The sequence below is a fragment of the Microcebus murinus genome, chromosome 8 (assembly GCF_040939455.1).
Source record: "Microcebus murinus isolate Inina chromosome 8, M.murinus_Inina_mat1.0, whole genome shotgun sequence".
NCBI lineage: Eukaryota > Metazoa > Chordata > Mammalia > Primates > Cheirogaleidae > Microcebus > Microcebus murinus.
The window spans coordinates 3,656,263-3,672,184 of NC_134111.1; the positions used below are offsets into that span (position 1 = coordinate 3,656,263).

Below are 15,922 nucleotides of genomic sequence, written 5' to 3' on the forward strand. Positions count from 1 at the left end.
TGCCTGCAGTCCCAGCTACTTGGGAGGCTGAGGCAGGAGGATCACTTAAGCCCAGGAGTTTGAGGTTGCTGTGAGCGAGGCTGATGCCATGACACTTAGCCTGGGCAACAGAGTGAGACTCTGTCTCAAAAAAATAAAAAATAAAGGTTATGTTTTTGTTCTTGTTTTGTTTGCCCTTATGACTATTTCCAGGGACTTTCAAAGGCTTGTTTTTATACTTTTCGCTAGTTTCCGTGGGGAGGAGGCCAGCTGTGCTCCTCATGCCATCACGCCAGAGTGTGCCAGCCTGCGCAGGTTACCAAGGGGAACCACCGGACGGGCAGCCCACTCAGGGATCCTGACCAAAGGTGAGGACCCCAAGCACTCTGTCACTCTCTCAGTCTATCACCTCCCACTGCCAGGTGTGGGGGACACGGGCCCCTTATTATGGGGCAGGTGCTCTAGCCCTGAGCCTGGCTGACTCCCATTTCCAAGCAGTCCCATGTGTCCCTTTCCCAGGTCAGTAAGGAGGCGAGTCTTGCAGCCCCATCCCAGACAGGCCCCTTTTCTATGGCTGCACACAGGTAGCTGACCTAGCGAACCCTGGTGCTCTCTCGGGTCTGTAAGCACAGCCGTGGCCCGACAAGCCAAACACAGCCACAAATTGAATCTTCCGTGACTGCCGATGGAGTTATGCTGTGCTTTCTGAGATGACTGGTGTTCAATCTTATAGGGCCAGAGAGTCTTAGAACCAGAGCCTACCCAAGGAGAAAAGGCCCTTAAAGACCATTTGGTCCAGGCCAGGCACAAGCCTGTAATCCCAGCACTTTGGGGGCCCAAAGCAGGAGGATCACTTGAGGCAGGAGTTCGAGACCAGCCTAGGCAACATAGAAAGACTCCATCACTTAAAAAAAGAAAAAAAGATCTAAAAACCACTCTGATTAATAAAAGAAGAAGAAGGCCGGGCGGCGGTGGCTCACGCCTGTAATCCTAGCTCTTGGGAGGCCGAGGCGGGTGGATTGCTCAAGGTCAGGAGTTCAAAACCAGCCTGAGCAAGAGCGAGACCCCGTCTCTATTATAAATAGAAAGAAATTAATTGGCCAACTGATATATATATAAAAAATTAGCCGGGCATGGTGGCGCATGCCTGTAGTCCCAGCTACTCGGGAGGCTGAGGCAGAAGGATCGCTTGAGCCCAGGAGTTTGAGGTTGCTGTGAGCTACGCTGACGCCACGGCACTCACTCTAGCCTGGACGACAAAGTGAGACTCTGTCTCCAAAAAAAAAAAAATAAAAATAAAAGAAGAAGAAAAAAGAAAAAAGAAAAAAAATGAGCCAAGCACAGTAGTGTGGTGCTAAATGGCTACAGTCCTAGCCATAAGGGAGGCTGAGGCAGGAGGATTGCTCAAGCCCAGGAGTTGGAGGCTGCAGTGACTGCATTCCAGTCCAGGTGACACAGTGAGATCCTGTCTTCAGAAAGAAAAAAAAGTTTTCAGTTGCACATTAAAATGAAATAAGGATTTCTAAACGTATCGATGTCTGGGTCTACCCTCTGCTGCCCCAAATTAATTAAATTAGAATCCCTGAGGGTGGGACTGGACAAAGGTGTGTTTGCCAGCTCTCAAGAGAGCCAAACGTGCAGCCGGGGTCGAGAGCTGCCACTCTTGTCTGACCCTCCATTCCACCGATGCCCACTGTATCAGCCAGGACTCTCCAAAGAGGCAGGCCAGCAGGATGTAGGTGTGGGTGAGAGACAGACACAGCAGGTGAGAGGGGAGTTATCAGAGGAGCTGGCTCGTGTGGCTACCGGGACGTGTCCTGCTGGACACCTGGGGAAGCCAGGGACAGGCCGTCCAAGCTCAAAGGCGTCAGAACTAGGAGAGTGGAGGATGGAACTCTCAGCCGAGACGAAAGGCCTGGGAACCTAGGGGGCTACTGATGTGAGTTCCAGGATCCAGGGGCCTGAGAACTCGGAGTTCCTACGTCCAAGGCAGAAGGGTGTCTCAGCTCCAGTAGAGAGTAAGATCACCTTTCCTCTGCCCTTTTGTTCCATCCAGCCCTGACGGCAAACCTTCCCCACTTGGTCCACCCCTCACACACATATCCAGCAATAATGTTTTACACCCAGCTCTCTGGATGTCCCATAATCCAGTCAAACTGACAACTAAAATGAACCATCACGCCTACCGAGGCCACACAGAGAGCTGGAGTAATCTTGGGTCTTTGACTAATTTTCTCAGCTCTGTCTCACTCCCACTCCTTTTTATCAGGTACTTAATGATTTCAAATCAGGACATTCTAACTTATTTCTCTGTCTCTGCAATTACGCCTGTAAAGGCAGAGCCTCTCGTTATGGCGGGGTGTAGAACATTGTTCTTACAGGAGCTTCTCAGCCGCACCTTGGGCTCATGCTGGGCTGAGCCAGCAGCCTCTGGGTCTCTGGCCACTCCAGCAGGGTTAACAGTGGCCTCTGCCCAGCAGGTGTCAAAACAGTTGCCCTCCCAGAACAATGGAGAACAGAAAAAATCGCCAGTGTTTTGGAGCCCAGCCTAGATTTGGATGGGCTCTGCCTTGTAAACCTTCCTGAGCCCCAGTCTCCTCGTCTGTAACAGGGGCTGTAAACATCTGTGTACACAGCTGGGTTTTCTGTAAAGCTAGCCAAGCTTCGCTTTGGGGTCCCTGAATGGCCCCAGGAAAGGCTCTAGAAGTTTTGTAGTCGTGTTTTTTACCCTTTTTCATAAACAGAGCATCCCTGAGATTTTGTCAGCTTCAGACCCCACAAAACTTGGATCTGCTCCTCCTCACCCCACAGGGCTGATCTGAGAGTTAAATAAGATTCTGTTCATAAAGTATGTGACATTTAGTAGATATTCAATAAATGTTATTTCCTCCCAGAATAGCCTAAGAAAAGGATGGGAGGACAGACAGACAGCAGGCCAGCGAGCGTGCTAGCTGAATGCCCCTTTAATGTTCCGTATGTTGCCACTCGGCCACCCAGCCCGCAGGAGGGTGCTAGGGCACCTGGCCCTTGGGGGAGGCCGCCTTGTCTCTGATGTGGCTGTGAATCCAGTCGAGGTAGCGGCTGACTTTGGTGTACACACCATAGTTGTGAAGGAGACCACAGCCTTCACCCCAGCTCACCAGGCCCACCAGGAACCAGGTGCCTCGGAAGGAGGTGACCATGGGACCCCCACTGTCACCCTCACAGGCGTCCTGCCGGTCCCCGAGGATGCCTGCACACAGCATGTTCTCAGAGATCATGCTGCTCATGACCTGCATGCACTCGTTGCGTGGGACCACAGGAATCTTGATAAAGTTGAGGATGAAGGTGCGGTTTCTCTTGGTGTCTTTCTCTCGGCTGCTCTTATAGCCCCACCCCGTCACCACAGTCTCCTGGCCAGCCTGAGTGAGCTCGCGCTCTGCAAGGCCGCTGTCCGGAAGGCAGATGGGCACGATGTTCTGCGAGAGGGTGGCTGGCCTGTCCAGGCGGAGCAGTGCGATGTCATTGTCGGTGGTGCTCCTGCTGTAGTTGGGGTGGACGAGGACCTCCTTGATGCCCAGATCCAGCTCCAAATTCTCCCAGCGCCGCAGGTCATACTCCCCTGCAGGGCAGAGTGCACCGTCAGAGTGGGCTGGGCGCAGCCCCGCCCACAGCCTTTCCCGAGGCCGACACGAGTGTTGCGCCCCTGCATGCCTGGGCAGATGGCCTGACGGAGTCATAGCTGGAGAGCGTTCACCCACATGTCTCAGGTGCTGTCATGGGGCCACCTGTCTGTGCTGTGTATCCTTATCAAGGGTGACATCTCACGCGAGCAGGAGTGGCCCCCAAGTGTCAACCCAAAGGGGTGGAATTGGCCTGGATTCAGGACTCAACAGAAGGGACAGTGAGACCAGGGAAGTAACGGGCAGCAGGGAAGCCCAAGGCCTCTAGAAACCCACAGACACAGACCAGAGCCATAAAGAGACGTGAAGCAACTGAAGCCAGAGAGACAAGGGCAGGAGCAGTGAGAACCAGAGAGGAGGACTAACAGAACACGGCACTGCCAGGAAGAAAGATCTGGATCACATACAAGAGACAACATCTTCTTGGGCCAGACTGGTGGTTCCTGGGCAGGGGAAATCCTAAGCCACTGGCCAGTGTGATTATGCCAAAGGTAATTGTAGGCAGTGTGAACTGGTCATTCTCAATACACCTTTTCCTTCCTTTTGTACAAAGACATGAATTAGAACCCTCTCTAGAAATGGCACAGATTGGGGTCTGTGCCTGGGGACCCCAGTCTGCCAGGGCTGCAGCTCTCTGCTTTGGCAGATGCCAGGGCCCCTGCTCCGTAGCTCTCTCCCTGTCGGTCTGTGAAGCACAGACCTGAGGCCAGGACGTGCAGGTCTCTGCACCCAAGGGTGCTGAAGTCCACACATAGCCTGCTCTGCATGAGTGGGAGTAAAGAACTGCAGGTGTGTGTAACCCCTCACTTACAAACATGTGTGCAAGGACCTGTGCCCAGATTTGAAGAGGGCACCAGAAATCCCCTACCTGCAAAATACCAGGTGTCATAGGGTGGGCACATATAGTCGTTTTCCTCCCCCAAACACCTTCTGTGGAGTTCAAACAACCTTTTGCTCAAGCATCCTGGAGACCAGGGTCCCCCAAACCTGGACAGCCTGCCTGGTCCCAACCCCAGACCCCTGGCAACTCCCTCTTGCCTGGCTCCAGTCCATACCAAGCCTGACAATGAGCTTCCTGGAGACCTCCATGCAGTGGGCCGCCGTCAGCACCCAGGAGGGGTGGATGAGCACTGCCCCGCAGGCCAGCTGCTTCTTCGAGTCCAGCAGGACCACCTGGAATAGGGACAGGGCAGTGACGTCACAGAGCTGCTCTCTGACAGCTCCAAGTCCAGGCCTCCCAGGTCTCACATGACCCTGGCATGGTCCTCAAGCACACCCCTGGGTTCCCTGGTCACTGGGGCATAGGCTACGGACCCTTTCTGGCCTTTTCTATCTCTGCACATTTTACGGTGTTGGCCCATCCCAGGTGTCTTCCTGACTTTGCTCACGCTGTTCCTTTGTTCCATGCTGTTCCAGTCATCCTCAGTCACACCCACCATCACCCAGTGAGTTCCCCTCATCCTTGGGGGCATGGGCCAGGACGTGCATCCTCTGGGAAGACTCTGGCCCCTAGGCTGCCTTGGCAGGTTCCCTTGGGCCTCCCTCAGCCCCTGTCCTGATGGCCATCCTGGCTCCAGTCCCACTGGGTTGCCCTGTGTTTAGAGTCCTGACCCCCCAGAGTTTGTGAGCTCCCCGAAGCCAGGACTCCTACTTGTTGATTTCTGTACCCTGCCCCCCAGCGCCTTGCTGAGAGAGGAACCAAATAAGTGTTAGTTCCCATGTTGAGGCTGGAGGTACCCAGGACCAGGCCTCGCCCAGTCCTGTCTGTGCCAGACGCTTCCCATTAGCAGGCCTCGGCCTGACGCCCAGCAGACGGCGCCACTTCCCACCTCCCTCCACACTGCACCTGCCTCTCCCGCTCCATGGCCGGCCCACCACCCTCCCGCTGCTCCTCTCCCTTTGGCACTCCCCTCCAGCCCCCCAAGCAACGGCAGCACATCCTGCCTGTCCCTGCGTCCAGAGCGACCCAGCAGAGGAGAGAGGCAACCTGCCTTTACCTGCCAAGGGCTGTCTCCCTGTTTGGTCAGCTTCCCATTGACGAGCCTCGGGTCCACGTGGTCTGCCCGGTCCGGGTCCACTGGGTCTGCCCGGTCCGGGTCCACTGAGTCTGCCCGGTCCGGGTCCACTGGGTCTGCCCGGACCGGGTCCATGTGGTCTGCCCGGTCCGGGTCCACATGGTCTGCCCGGTCTGTGTCACGTTTAAAGTAATTGCGCTTCTTGTCCATTCGTTTCCATACCTTCCCACAAGGGAACTTCACTGAAGGCAGAGGGAGGCCATGAGGCGCCTGCCACAGTTTCTGAAACCACCCTCACACCTCTGTCCTCCTCCTCGCTATAGACTAGTTTGCCACATTGTAGGGTTCAGGGATAAGTGATGCTTAGAACACTCAATACTAGCTACAAATCCCCTCCAGTCAGTCAGTCAACAAACAGTGCCACCTAATGGCAAGAGCCAGATCAAGAAGCATTCATAAGTTGTTAAATTTGGAGGTTCCTTATACCTTAGGGCTGTTGGGGGTAATCCCTGAGATACTTAGGTGAGGTCTCATGCTGGGATGCTGCCAAACTCCTAACACAGGAAAGACATTATGGGGAGGGGGAGGTGAGCATTCTTGGAGAGCCCCAAAGAAGCCCTCAGCACAGTTGTGAGGCCTCCCTGCCAAGAATAGAGTGCACACTGTGGAGACCTGAGGGTTGGAAGTCTGCCAGGGTCTGCTCATGAGGGGCCTTGAATGCCAGGTTGAGGGATCTAGACTTGTGGGGGCAATGGGCTGCCATCACAGGGGATCTACACAGTGACAAGAGAATGGAGAGAACACAACAACACAATTCCAAAAGCTGACAGCAGGTGGATGTGGTAACTGACTGAGACTAGAAAGCAAAAACCTCAGCCAGTGCCCAGAAGCCAACGGAACCACAGAAGCCTCAGTGCTTCTGAGGAAGGCAGTGCAGGTGGGGCTGCGGTGGGAGATGTGTTGAGAGTTTGTGTTGAGAGTTTGTAGAGAAACTGCTAGAGCCCTCCTCACTTGCTTGACTCCCCTCTCCCACCCCATGCAGAAGACACGAAGAGGGTGAACCAGACACTGTGACATAGGGATTCCAGGCACCACCTCAGGAAAGAGTGGTGTGCCTGCCTGGCACAGGAGTCATGCAGACATCCACTGTTTGTGCAGATGCCAGGTTCCTTTCCCCACCCTGCTCCAAGGAGCCGGAAGCCAGGCATGAGCATCCTCCAGCACAAGCTTAGGGGATTCCTTTCAGAAACAGGCCTAAAATCTGGGTAGCAAGGGTTCTGCCAAGGATGGAGCCTTCCAGTGGCCTCGCAGGAAGACCCACTGGACATCAGGCATTTCTTTGCAACCTTGTGTGAATCTCTGATTATTTCAAGATAAAAAGTTAGAAATTTTTTTTCAGTAGGAGAATTGGAATGTAAAGTTGTGGAAAGTTTCCTGAAAGAAGAACACAAATTCAAATAGATAGACACAAACAAATGGAAGGGGTGGGGGGGGGGGGGATTGAAATAATTAGTATAGTTAAGATGACAATACTGCCCAAAGCAATTTACAGATTCAGTGTAATCCCTAATAAAATAGCAATGACATTTTCACAGAAATAGAAAAAAATTCCTAGAATTTATATGAAATCACAAAAGATCCTGAATAGCCAAAGCAATCCTGGGCAAAAAGAACAAAGCTGTAGGCATCACATTACCTGATTTCAAAATTTATTAAAAAGCTACAGTAACCCAAACTGGATGGTACTGGCATAAAAACAGACCCATGGGCCAATGGAATGGAATACAGAACCCAGACATAAACCCACACATTGACAACCAACTCATCTTCAACAAAGGTGCCAAGAACTTATAATGGAGAAAGAAAAGTCTTTAATAAACGGTGCAGAGAAAAGTGGATAACTGTATGCAAAAAAATAAAACTAGACCCCTCTCCACATACACAAAAATCAAATCAAAATGGATTAAAGACTTAAATCTAAGATCTAAAACTATGGAACTACTAGAAGAAAACACTGGGGAAACGTGCCAGGACATTGGTCTGGGCAAAGATTTCTTGCGTGAGATCTGAAAAGCACAGGCAACCAAAGCAAAAACAAACAGTTGGGATCACATAGAAAGCTCCTGCATAGCAAAGGAACGGTCAACAAAATGAAGAGACAATACACAGAATGGGAGAAAATATTTCCAGACTATCCATCTGACAAAGGACTGATAATTAAAATACATAAGGAGCTCAAACAACTCAATAGCAAAAAATAAATTCAATTTATAAATGGGTAAAAGATCTGAACAGACATTTCTCAAAAGAAGACATACAAATGGCCAACAGGTATATGAAAAAATGCTCAACATCATTAATCATGAGAGAAATGCAAATCAAACCACAATCCAATATCATCTTACGGAGGTTAAAATGGCTTGTATCAAAAAGACAACAACAGATGCTGGTGAGATGTGGAGAAAGGGGAACCCATACGCTACTGGTGGGAATGTCAGTACAGTCACTATGGGGAATGGTTTGGAGGCTTCTCGAAAAACTAAAAATAGAACTTCCATATGATCCAACAATTCCACTACTGGGTATGTAGTCAAAAGAAGGGATATCAATATATCAAAGAGATGTCTGCACTTCCATGTTTATTGCAGCACTATTCATAATAGCCAAGATATGGAATCAATCTAAGTGCCCATCAACTGATGACTGGATAAACAAAACGTATATACATACATTTATGGAATAATACGTATATGGAATAATATTCAGCCATAAAAAATAATGAAATCCTGTCATTTACAACATTGATGGAACCAGAGATCATTATGTTAAGTGAAATAAGCCAGGCACAGAAAGACAAATATTGCATGTTCTCACTCATATGCGGGAGCTAAAAAAACATGGCGGAGATCCTGAGAATGAAGACTGGACGGGTGCCAGAGGTCGGGAGGGGAGGGGGGGAGGGGACAGCAAAAGAAGTATTTATTACTGCTCATCTGTACACCTAAGAGTGGCAAAGATGGTAAATGAATTTACATATGTATATTTTACCCCAATAAAAATTATTTTAAAAAGACAATACTAGAGAAAAGAGACGTGAATGATGGGAGGTCCAGAAATAGAACGGAGAAAGCAGAAGAGTGATTGTCAAAGAACTAGCTAAAAATTGTTCCTAGAAGTAAAAGATGAATTTCTACATTAAAAGAGGAATTCTACCAAGAGCACTGTACAACCAGTGCACAAAGACCCACACCAGCGAATATGCTGAAATTTATTAATAAGAGTCGTAAAACTCTGACTTTTACGACTTTGTACATATAGAAAAGTGACAAAAATGAAAATACGTAAAAAGAAAACTGTAGAAGAAGGCAGACTCCAGTCCATCCTCCACTCAGGGAGGCAGGGCGCGAGAAGAGGGCGCGGGCCTGGGGGGGGTGGCGTGCTGGCTGGGGGGAGGAGGGGGGTGGGCCGGTGGGGGGGGTGGCGGGCGGGGGGGGGTGGTGGCGGGCAGGGAGGGAGGGGGGTGGTGGCGGGCAGGGAGGGAGGGGTGTGGTAGTGGGCGGGCGGGGGGGGTGGCGGGCAGGGAGGGAGGGGTGTGGTAGTGGGCGGGCGGGGGGGGGTGGCGGGCAGGGAGGGAGGGGTGTGGTAGTGGGCGGGCGGGGGGGGGGTGGCGGGCAGGGAGGGAGGGGTGTGGTAGTGGGCGGGCAGGGAGGGAGGGGTGTGGTAGTGGGCGGGCGGGGGGTGTGGTGACGGGCGGGGGGGGCGTGGGAACCGGCGAGGCGCGCCCGCCCGTCGCCCCGCGAGGCCTTGCCCGCGCCCCGCCCGGCGCTCACCCGCGGGCCGGCACTGCAGGTGGTCGTCCCCCAGCTCGTAGCCCGGCGCGCAGCTGCAGCGGCGCCCGCCCGCCGCCTCCAGACAGTAGTGCGCGCAGCCGCCGTTGTCCACCGAGCAGTTGGAGAAGCTCACCTCTGCGGGACAGGGGCGCGCAGGCCGAGAGCGGCGGTGGCGCCGCGCCCCGCGCCCCGCGCCCCGCGCCCCGCGCCCCGCGCCCCGCGCCCCGCGCCCCGCGCCCCGCGCCCCGCGCCCCGCGCCCCGCGCCCCGCGCCCCGCGCCCCTCACCGTGCTGGCAGAAGCGGCCCTCCCAGCCCTGGCCGCAGTCGCAGCGGAAGCCGCCGATGCCGTCTGTGCACGCGCCGTGCCCGCAGCATGGGCTAGCGCACTGGTGCTCCAAGGGCCGGGCCGCGCACTGGTCACCGTCTGCGACACAGGCGGGCGGAGGTGTGGGGTCACTGGTATTGCCAGCCCCTCCCTGACCCCCAGCGGCCCAGAGAGCCTTTAGGCGCGGGCACCCGCAGCCCAGCAACGGGGACGCACTCACCGACGTACTTGGACCAGAAGGCCAGCTGTGGGGAGAGCGGCAGCGTCGGGCCCGGCAGCCTGGGTGGGGCGCGGCGGCCCAGGTGGGGCAGGGCAGCCTGTGCGCGCGCAGGTGAGGCGGGGAGGGCCTTCCCCACAAACGGGGGTCAACCCCTGACGATCGCAGGCTGTTAGGAGCAAGTGCTCCTTGCCCCGCAGTCCCCACCTCCCACCCCGCGCCCACTCCGCCCACGTCTCAGGGACAGTACCCTCCCCGCGCGGCGGGAGCCCTACTTACTGCTCTGTCTGCGCCACAGCAGCCTCTGCGAGGGAAGGGACCCAGAGACCCCCATCGCCCCCCAAGCCCGCCAGGCCGCTCTGTCCCCTCCGTCCCCTCCCGCGCACGCCTCCGTCTCTCCCTGAGCCGGCGTCCTCAGAGCTGGTGAGAGGCAGATTGCTGCGGAGAGCGTTTCTAACCCGGCGGCACGCGTGCTGCGCTGAGCGCAGGACACCTGAGACCGCTGGGCCGCTGATGCCTGCGCTGTCGGGCAGGCCCAGCGCCCAGTGACCATGGGTGATGTCACGGAGCCATGGCAGGGACTCGCTGTGCCCATATTGTGCCTTAAGAAAATCATATGGCATCGGCTGAGGAGGCCATTTGGGAAACAAGGCAGTGGAGACCGAGGACCCAGTCCAGGAGGTGAAGGCCAAGGGCAAGAGAGGGACAGGCCGAGCGCCCCTTTTGCCTGGGAGAGGCATCCCTACAGACACTTTGGGAGGAGCCCCAGCTCCCAGCAGCAGAAGTAAGTCCTCGGGAACAGAAAGGGCCTGAGCTTTTTATCAGGAAGCCATCTCCCTTACCAAGCCCACCCTGCCACCTAGGACCACCTCCATAGGGCCCTGGGGACTCTGGAGGACTCTGACGCTTAGGCCAGAAGGACCCAGACCCTTTCTTCAGATCCCCTGGGCAGTCAGGATTTCTCCCTTGAGAACTGGACCCGATTCACACAGGGAGTGAGGACATGCGACAGGCATCGGGGGAGTCCAGGTAGCACATGCCTGATCCTAGGGTACATGAGTGGAAGCAGGGTGACGGCTGAGACAGAGAGGGGAGGCAGGGTGTCCTGCAGCAGCTGGAGGGGAGACTGAACTCCCTCCAGGGGGTTGGGTGGGACTCGCCTTCACTCTCTCCTTCCTGGAACTCATTGCAGGGCTCTGTTTCTTCCAGTCTCATGTGCCCAGCCAACACCATAGAGCCAGCGTCCTAATCACTCCACTCAGCCACCCCCAGCAAGCTGGGGTGAAGAGGGGCTGGTGCCCACCCCCCCAGCCTCCCACTGGGCCTCCATGCTCAGTCTCCGCTGGTCCTCCAGGCTCCAGCTGACCACCAGCCCACCCTGAGCCTCATCCTCTGGACCTGGCCAGCCAGGTGACCTTACTGTGTCTTCCACGTTTTGGAAAATCTCCTTGGCCTCCTCAAAGTCACAGATCTCCTCTGTGCACTCCCGCTCCAGGCTGCTGGGCCGGAGCTCCTCCAGGAAAGTGTTGGCACGTTTGACCCGCAGCACCTGGTGGGCACGCTGGCTGCTGGAGAACACCGAGTCTGCTTCGGGGGGAGGGGGGCTCATGTTGGTGGAGGGGCCTGAGACAGGCTGGGGGCCTGCAGGGGTCTGAGAAAGCCAAGCTGGGACAGCCTGGAAAGGTCTCATCTCAGGCCCCTTAGGACTTGTTCTAATTCCAGGTCACGATGCTGCACCTGCTCCTCTGCTCTTCCTTGCAGGAAGCAGATGACAGTTGGAAGACAGAACCTCCCTGGGAACCCCAACCTGACCTCTGCATGACCTTGAGCCAGTGTCTTAACTTCTCTAAACCTCAATTTACTCATCCAGAAAATGAGGAGGAGATCATCATGTGAAACAATATAGTCAGCACATGGCACAGCAGTAAGCACTCGGTGCCAACGCTGGCGCAGCTGCTAGGACTGCAAAGGCAAGTGGCCTCCTTGTTCTCCCAGTATACCTCGTGCAGCCACATCCCCTCCCCCAGCATCCCCCATGTCCTCCTTGGATAGGGACACCTGAAGGGCAGACAGACCTGTCACCCAGTGCGTGTCACCAAGTGCCTCCTGGGCTCTGCAAGGTGTCTGTCTTGGGTGCAGGGGACAGCTAGGAGGCAGGGATCCCGGCGGGGGCGTGAGCATGAGGGGTTGGAGGGAAGGGCCCCCAGAGGGAGGTGTACCAGAGCTGAGTCTGGACAGATGAGCTCAAGTAGACCTCGGGCTGTGGGGAGGAGGCCAGGCAGACGAGCAGCTCGGGAGGAGGCACCAAGACCTCCAGTAGCCTGGTGTGACTCCAGGCAGGTCATGAGCTCACGTGTCCTGCAGCCTCTGGAGAATCATGGCCTCCTCCTGTTGGCTGAGGGACTAGGAGAGGGGTTGGGCGGGGCAGCCACACAGCAGATGAGCACCAGGGGAAGAGAGGCCGTGCCCGGGGCCTTCACAGTTGCGGCAGTGAGTGGGTGGAGAGGGAACACAGGGACCCTGCTGAGGACGGAGCTTCAGGAGGTAAGCACAGGGCTCCCTGCCACGCCTGTGCCTGCCCTCACAGCCCGTGTCGCGTCCACAGCTGGCCTGCCCCATCTCACCCGAGGCTCAGAGGGGCTGCCGAAAGGCCTGAAGGCCTGGCAGGGGCCAGCCAGGGGCCGGGGGCCTGTGGCCTTACCAAGAGGAGTTGGTAAGCTGCAGATTCCGCAGGTGGCCACGGACAGCAGGAGGCTCGCGAGCTGCCACATTCCGCACCTGTCTGAGGAGGACTTGTGAGCTCCTAGCAGCACCCAGCCACTGCTCTGCCTGCACCCCCAGTGGAAGCCGAATGAAAGGGCTGTTCCTGCATGCTGGTGGCCAGGGTGAAAGCTGGGGGGAGGCGGGTACTTGTTCACCAGACAGATAGCCGGAGCCTAGGTCGTCTTCTATGTATGGAACTAAGGTCGGACCACCTGCGCCAGAAGTGGGAGGCACACAGGGTCTTTGGGAAGGTCAAAGGGACTCAGCCAAAGTGCGGTAGAGCGTGCATGGAATATCTGTGCCCTCCCTTGCCTTGCTCTTCAGCGATGGCTAGGAGCGGTGGGCTGGCTGCCTTTGCTGGTCTGACAGCTGGGCTGAGAATAGCTAACTGTGAGTAGACACTTAGCGTGTCTTTCAAGCAATGTGTACATGATTAAGACAGGCATGAAGCCAGACCATCTGGTGCCAATTCCAGTTCCAGCACTTACCACATGGCAATGTTGGGCAAGATGCTTGCTTAATTGTTCCATGCCTCAGTTTCCTCATTTGTAAAATAACAGAATAACTGGGTTTCTGCCATAAAGGGCATTGTGAGAATTAACTGAGTTAATCCACATTCAGCTCTTAAAACAGGGTTTGCACATAACAAACGCTTGGTAAACATTAGCTACTATTACCTCAGTTAAGGCTCATGGCCACCCAAGAGGTAGGTATTAATTTTGTCACCCCCATTTCATAGAGGGGGAAACTGAGGATCACAGGGGTTGAGTAGCTTATTAAAAATTCATGACCAGGAAGTGGCAGAACTAGGACTCCAGAGGTCTAGGACTCAACTAGGTCTTGAGGCTCCAGTCCTGGATCTTAACCCCTACCCCCAACCACTGAGCACCCCCCAAGGCCACAGAGGTAGCCCTGCCAGCTGGAGACCAAGGAACCCTCTATTGCCCGCAAGACCCCATGAGTAGGCCTGAGTGCTGTATCCAGCTCCCCTGCCTGGCCTGCCTCTCCACTTCTGCTCCCTGCCTCTAAGGCGGGTTCTGATTTTTGTTTAACTCTGAGGCCCCAGGTTCGGAGGTGAGAGTAGAGTAAGGAGAATAGGGGTCCCAGGGATAGCTGTGGCCCTGGACACCCTTGGCCAACTTCCATTTGACCCGCAGTCTGGAAGAGGGAGGCGCGTGATGAGAGGGGCTCCCTGGCCTCTGGGCCCCAGGGCTGCGGAACGGCAGCCAGTGCCTCGGCCTGCCCAGGGCTGGGCCTCACTTCTCTTTGCCCCAAGCTCCGGTTAGTCTCGAGAACCCAGGTTTGAGGATTTGACCTTCATCACTACTCCGTCCTCCTCTTCCTTCTGCACCCTCCCTCTGCACCCCCCACAGATCTGCGTCAAAGGAGACTCACAGGGGTGGGTCGTGGAGAGACTGCACGTTCTGCCTCCTGCCGCCATGACAGCCCGGAACTCGGGTTAATCCATAACCACGAATGTTTGCTTGGCCTTGAGCACCGAGGCCTCCCTCTCCAGAGACAAACAAACAAGCGGCTCACACTCCTGGTCCCAGCCCAAGGCGGCTCGGTTGGCCTAAAGCCCACCTCTGCCCACCAAGGATGCCGTGCAGAAGGAAGGAGGAGAGGGATGGGTACCAAACTGTTGATGATGTGGTCTCATTTTAACCTCATGGTGGCTGGCTGAGGTGAGGACGTTGTCCCTGTTTTGCAGATGGGGACATTTTTACCCAGAGATATTGTAGTTTACCCAAAATCAGCACAGGTAAGGATTCCACATTTCATCAAATCTAGGATGACATTAATTACAAGATGCACCTGTTTTATGTGCCAGTATAAAAAAGACAGTCACCATGACATGCTGTCCTGATTTCTGATGCATAAAAACATGAAAAGATAAGCCTCTTGGGGTCCCCACCACACGGGTGTCGGGTGACGGCACTGGGCTAGACCCTCTCCTTTAATCGCTGTGTGACGCTCCCACATGCGCACGCGCGGCTGCGTGCGGCCAGTTCTGTAACCTTTACTTTTGCAGATGAGGAGGCTCTGCAGTCTTGTGCTCCTCACCCAAATTCACCGAGTGGGTGTGAGGAGGGTGCTGTGGCTAGCTTGTGCTCCGGCACAGGATTCAGAAATTGGAAGAAGAGGCGAGTGGCAGCAGGCAGGTGAGACATGCTCCTTAGGTCGGGGTACAGGGCAGTGGTGAAAAGCATGGCTGAGAACATGGCGGGCGCTCATATACGGCTCTGCACAATAGTGGCAACACGCCGCGGGAAAGCGCGATCACGTGGGTTCACACAGGAGGTGACACCCTGGTTAAGCGAGTGTGCTGACTCACGCCTCCCCACCAGCCCAGCTAGCCTGGGGGCCCGGGCCAGAAAAAGCACTGAGGCAGTCATCTTAGTTTGGCCTAAGAAACCTGTTGCCTGTACAAATACACTTTCTCTTACAGTGGGCAGTTGGCAGACCCAAATTGGAACTCAGGTCCTTCTAGCTCCCATTGACCACTTTTGTGAACAAATGAGAAAAAGGAACAGGACTCTGGAACAGCTGCAGCGAATCCCGTAGAGGATGTTAGAGAAGACAAAAAGGCCTGGGTAAAGGGACTGTGAGAAAGGTGCACATCTGACAGTCCTGTAAACAGGACTTGGGACATGATTGCTGTAGCTGGCTGCACACAGCAGGCTTTGGGACTGCTGTTCCGTCCCAGCCCTTTTCTTTATGGCCTTAAGGAGCAACAAGCAAATAACAAGATAAATATAACCTTAATGTATATCGCTAAATGGACTTGTTTAGAACAATGCACTTGCTGTACGATGCCAAGGGTTTTATCTACATGTTCTTTACTGTGAACACGTTTGCCTTTCCCCACAATCAACATGGAGATTTGGAGAGGCTTGAGAGCTCTTTGAAAGGAAAAGAGTCAAAGAGCCTCTCCTCCTCCTTCAGCCTGAGACTGTGGTCTGGAGCATTCTTCGTTGCGCTGTGACGCTGGGAGAGACGCTGGACAATCTCTACAAGTTCCTGGCCAGAAAGGAGAAGGGCAGGAACAAAGGGTCCGACTAGGAGCCTTTCCCTGTGCCCTGCGGTCTATCAGCATTGATTAGGCATCTTCTTCCCTCTACCGGGCTGTA

The 15,922-nt window shown here is 54.9% G+C and overlaps 1 protein-coding gene across 6 annotated transcripts; it reads right to left on the reverse strand.

Annotated features, from left to right (window-relative positions):
- Positions 1–2,924: 2,924 nt before the first annotated feature.
- Positions 2,925–14,249, reverse strand: PROC (protein C, inactivator of coagulation factors Va and VIIIa). Of its 6 annotated transcripts, none has more exons than XM_020288545.2 (9): positions 14,187–14,249; positions 12,730–12,810; positions 11,449–11,612; positions 10,032–10,056; positions 9,773–9,910; positions 9,487–9,621; positions 5,639–5,898; positions 4,697–4,814; positions 2,925–3,580 (listed from the first exon to the last, which is right to left on the reverse strand). In XM_020288545.2, exons 1-9 carry the CDS (start codon positions 14,230–14,232, stop codon positions 2,991–2,993), a joined length of 1,557 nt encoding a protein of 518 aa, XP_020144134.2. In that variant the 5' UTR covers positions 14,233–14,249; the 3' UTR covers positions 2,925–2,990. The 6 variants fall into 6 exon arrangements, with proteins under 6 accessions (XP_020144134.2, XP_020144133.2, XP_075861567.1 ...); XM_020288544.2 differs by having other exon boundaries at positions 11,449–11,615; XM_076005452.1 differs by having other exon boundaries at positions 12,730–12,806; positions 14,187–14,241.
- Between the last annotated feature and the right edge of the window lie 1,673 nt (positions 14,250–15,922).

Excerpts from the sequence above, each read along its gene's own strand:
- PROC (XM_076005450.1), bottom strand. The coding sequence starts at position 14,232 with ATGGCGGCAGGAGGCAGAACGTGCAGTCTCTCCACGACCCACCCCT. Across the intron at positions 12,807-14,186 it reads TCTCTCCACGACCCACCCCT|GTGCGGAATGTGGCAGCTCG; the intron begins GTGAGTCTCCTT and ends CTCCTCAGACAG. Across the intron at positions 5,899-9,486 it reads CCTGCAGTGCCGGCCCGCGG|TGAAGTTCCCTTGTGGGAAG; the intron begins GTGAGCGCCGGG and ends CTCTGCCTTCAG.